At 35.7% G+C, this 2,793-nt stretch overlaps 1 protein-coding gene across 1 annotated transcript; it reads left to right on the forward strand.

The window, feature by feature from the left end:
- The first annotated feature begins 859 nt into the window (after positions 1-859).
- LOC129514947 (olfactory receptor 5M3-like) lies at positions 860-1,792 on the forward strand. Its single transcript, XM_055333639.1, has one exon. It carries the CDS (start codon positions 860-862, stop codon positions 1,790-1,792), a length of 933 nt encoding a protein of 310 aa, XP_055189614.1.
- The last annotated feature ends 1,001 nt before the right edge of the window (positions 1,793-2,793 follow it).

A 2,793-nucleotide genomic window follows, 5' to 3' on the forward strand; every position in this document is an offset into this window, starting at 1 on the left:
AAACTTTTAAAGTTTAAAATTTAAAAGATTTTTTAAAAGTTTTAAAACTCTCTAATTCAATGTGATGCTTTAAAAGAATTTTCCTTTGCATAAGGATAATTGGTTTGTACTATACCATTTTATATAGTTTTATTTAATCATTTTTATGATAAACAGTTCAATAGGCAAGTTTCATAAATGGATATTGAACTTTCTAATGATGAAATAGCATTTCTTTGTGGTTTTGAATAAATTTATAATGTATTAAAGACCTTTGAAACTCTATAAATCTATTGAATAATTAAAATATATGCACATTTTAAAATGTGGGGCTGGTGGTAAAAGGTCTTTCCTTTTCAAGAGACAGCAAGAACAAACATTCTCCTTTTTAATTTTTTTTTTAAGAGACAGAGTCAGGAAGGGGCAAAATGAAAGAGAATCTAGAGCAGGCTCCACTCCCATTGTGGACCCCAATGCAGGGCTTGATCTCGAGACCCAGAGATCATGATCTGAGTCAGATTCAAGAGTCAGATGCTTAACTGACTGAGCCAACCTGGCTGCCTACCTTCTGAAATTTTTGTGTAGACAAGAATAACTATTGCAAGTTCTGTCAGGGTATTTGTGAAATCTTATTTTCCTATTTTTTTTCTGTAAAAAAGTTTATGTAGAATTACATGTATGAGAGAAAGAGATACTGCTAAGAAAATATGTATGAGAAAGAATAGAGGAAAAACAAAAAGAAAACTAGCTGAGGAATTGAAAGAATGGATTAGGACATGTTATTATATATGATGAATGGCTCTATTTGGTTGGTGTATTTTCTGATTTCTGTTTATTTGGTTAGATAACATGCATCTTCCTCTGGATCAGATTTAAGAAAATGCTCAATTTTACTGATGTAACAGAATTCATTCTTTTGGGATTAACGAGTCGTCCTGAACTGCAAGTCCTTTTCTTTGTGGTGTTCTTACTGGTCTACACTATCACACTGGTCGGGAACATTGGCATGATCATTCTAATCAGGATCAGTCCCCAGCTCAACAGCCCCATGTACTTTTTCCTCAGCCACTTATCTTTTGCCGATGTGTGGTTCTCCTCTAATGTCACACCGAAGATGTTAGAAAATCTGGTGGCTGAGATCAAAACCATTTCCTACGCTGGCTGTATAGTGCAGTGTTTTTTCTTCATTGCCTTTGTCCATGTGGAGGTGTTCATCCTTGCCGTGATGGCCTTTGACAGATACATGGCGATTGGCAACCCTCTGCTCTATAGCAGCCGAATGTCAAGGACCATCTGTATTCGACTGATCTCTTTTCCCTACATATATGGTTTCTTCATTAGTCTGATCTCCACACTGTGGACCCATGGTCTATACTTTTGTGGGAACGTAGAGATCAACCACTTCTACTGTGCAGATCCAGCTCTCATCAAAATGGCCTGTGCAGGGACCTTTATCAAAGAATACACCATGCGCACATTGGCAGGGCTCAACTTCTCTTATTCTCTACTAGTCATTATCATCTCCTACATTTTCATCCTCATCGCCATCCTAAGGATGCGCTCAGCAGAAGGAAGAAAGAAAGCCTTTTCCACATGTGGCTCCCACTTGACAGCTGTCACCATATTCTATGGAACCCTCTTCTTCATGTATCTCAGAAGTCCGACAGAAGAGTCTGTGGAACAGGGCAAGATGGTGGCTGTGTTTTACACCACAGTAATTCCTATGTTGAACCCCATGATCTACAGTCTCAGAAACAAAGATGTGAAGGAGGCCATGAGCAGAGCAGTCAGTAGAACTTTTTTAACTAAGTAAAATAGAAACTTCAAATGTATGATGACACCATAGTTTGAAGGAGAGTGTAAATTTACCTTTTTTTTTTTTCAAATTATTCTTAGAAGAGTTGTTACTTATGTTTTCAGTAAAGTGACCGGGAATACATAAATGAGAAAGGAGTAGTGGCATGAAGGTAAGGGAAGTATTTTGTAGACCTGACTTTCTTGGTCTATGAGCCCTGAGATGATGAGTTGTGCTGACAATAGCATCCACTCTTTCCCTTCCACACAACATCAAGTTCAGTAGGTTATTTTGTGACTGGGAATGTTTGCTCCTTGCTTTTGAATATTTAACACATCAGTGTTTTGGGTATGATTTTAAAAGAACTGTAATGGTGTCTTCTTGAATCTAGAATAGATGTCGATTTGAGATTACATATTATTTTAAAACTGTTCCATTGAATACGATTTCACCATGAGGCATTGTTATAACTGGAGACAGTACAGCTGAGAATGGAATGTTTTATGTAAAATATGATATAAAATATGTGTAAGCAATGGGAATTGATATAACTGTATCCTGGATGAGTGTTTACCTTCCAAATATATAGTAGTTAATTCAATAAACTTCATTTGTATATGAACATACTTGATGTCCTATGGTATCCATCTAAGATCCATTTTATGTCTTTCACTACAATAACTATCAGAAGGTGATCACAGAATCTCAGTGATGTTTTAGAACTTGGATTTTTTTTTCATAAATATATTTCGATAAGTTATCTTTAGAAAATTGGAGGAGATGTGGATAAATTTGTTCTTTTATGCTTTTTAAAAAGTACAGTTGTGTTTGGTGGCAGTTAGTAGCAGAACCCTTAGTAGTTGTAGCACATTTCTATGTACCTTGTTTCATATCTGACTTTGAAATGAACACATCATCATTCATTCGTAACACATGCTCTTTATGCTCTATCCTTTGTTTTTCTTTTTTTTAAGATTTTATTTATTTATTTATGAGAGAGAGAGAGAGAGAGAGAGAGA

Source organism: Nyctereutes procyonoides, unplaced genomic scaffold (genome assembly GCF_905146905.1).
Source record: "Nyctereutes procyonoides isolate TBG_1078 unplaced genomic scaffold, NYPRO_anot_genome, whole genome shotgun sequence".
Taxonomy (NCBI): Eukaryota; Metazoa; Chordata; class Mammalia; order Carnivora; family Canidae; genus Nyctereutes; species Nyctereutes procyonoides.

Bases quoted from the DNA above. Each gene is read 5' to 3' on its own strand.
- LOC129514947 (XM_055333639.1), top strand. From the start codon at position 860: ATGCTCAATTTTACTGATGTAACAGAATTCATTCTTTTGGGATTAACG.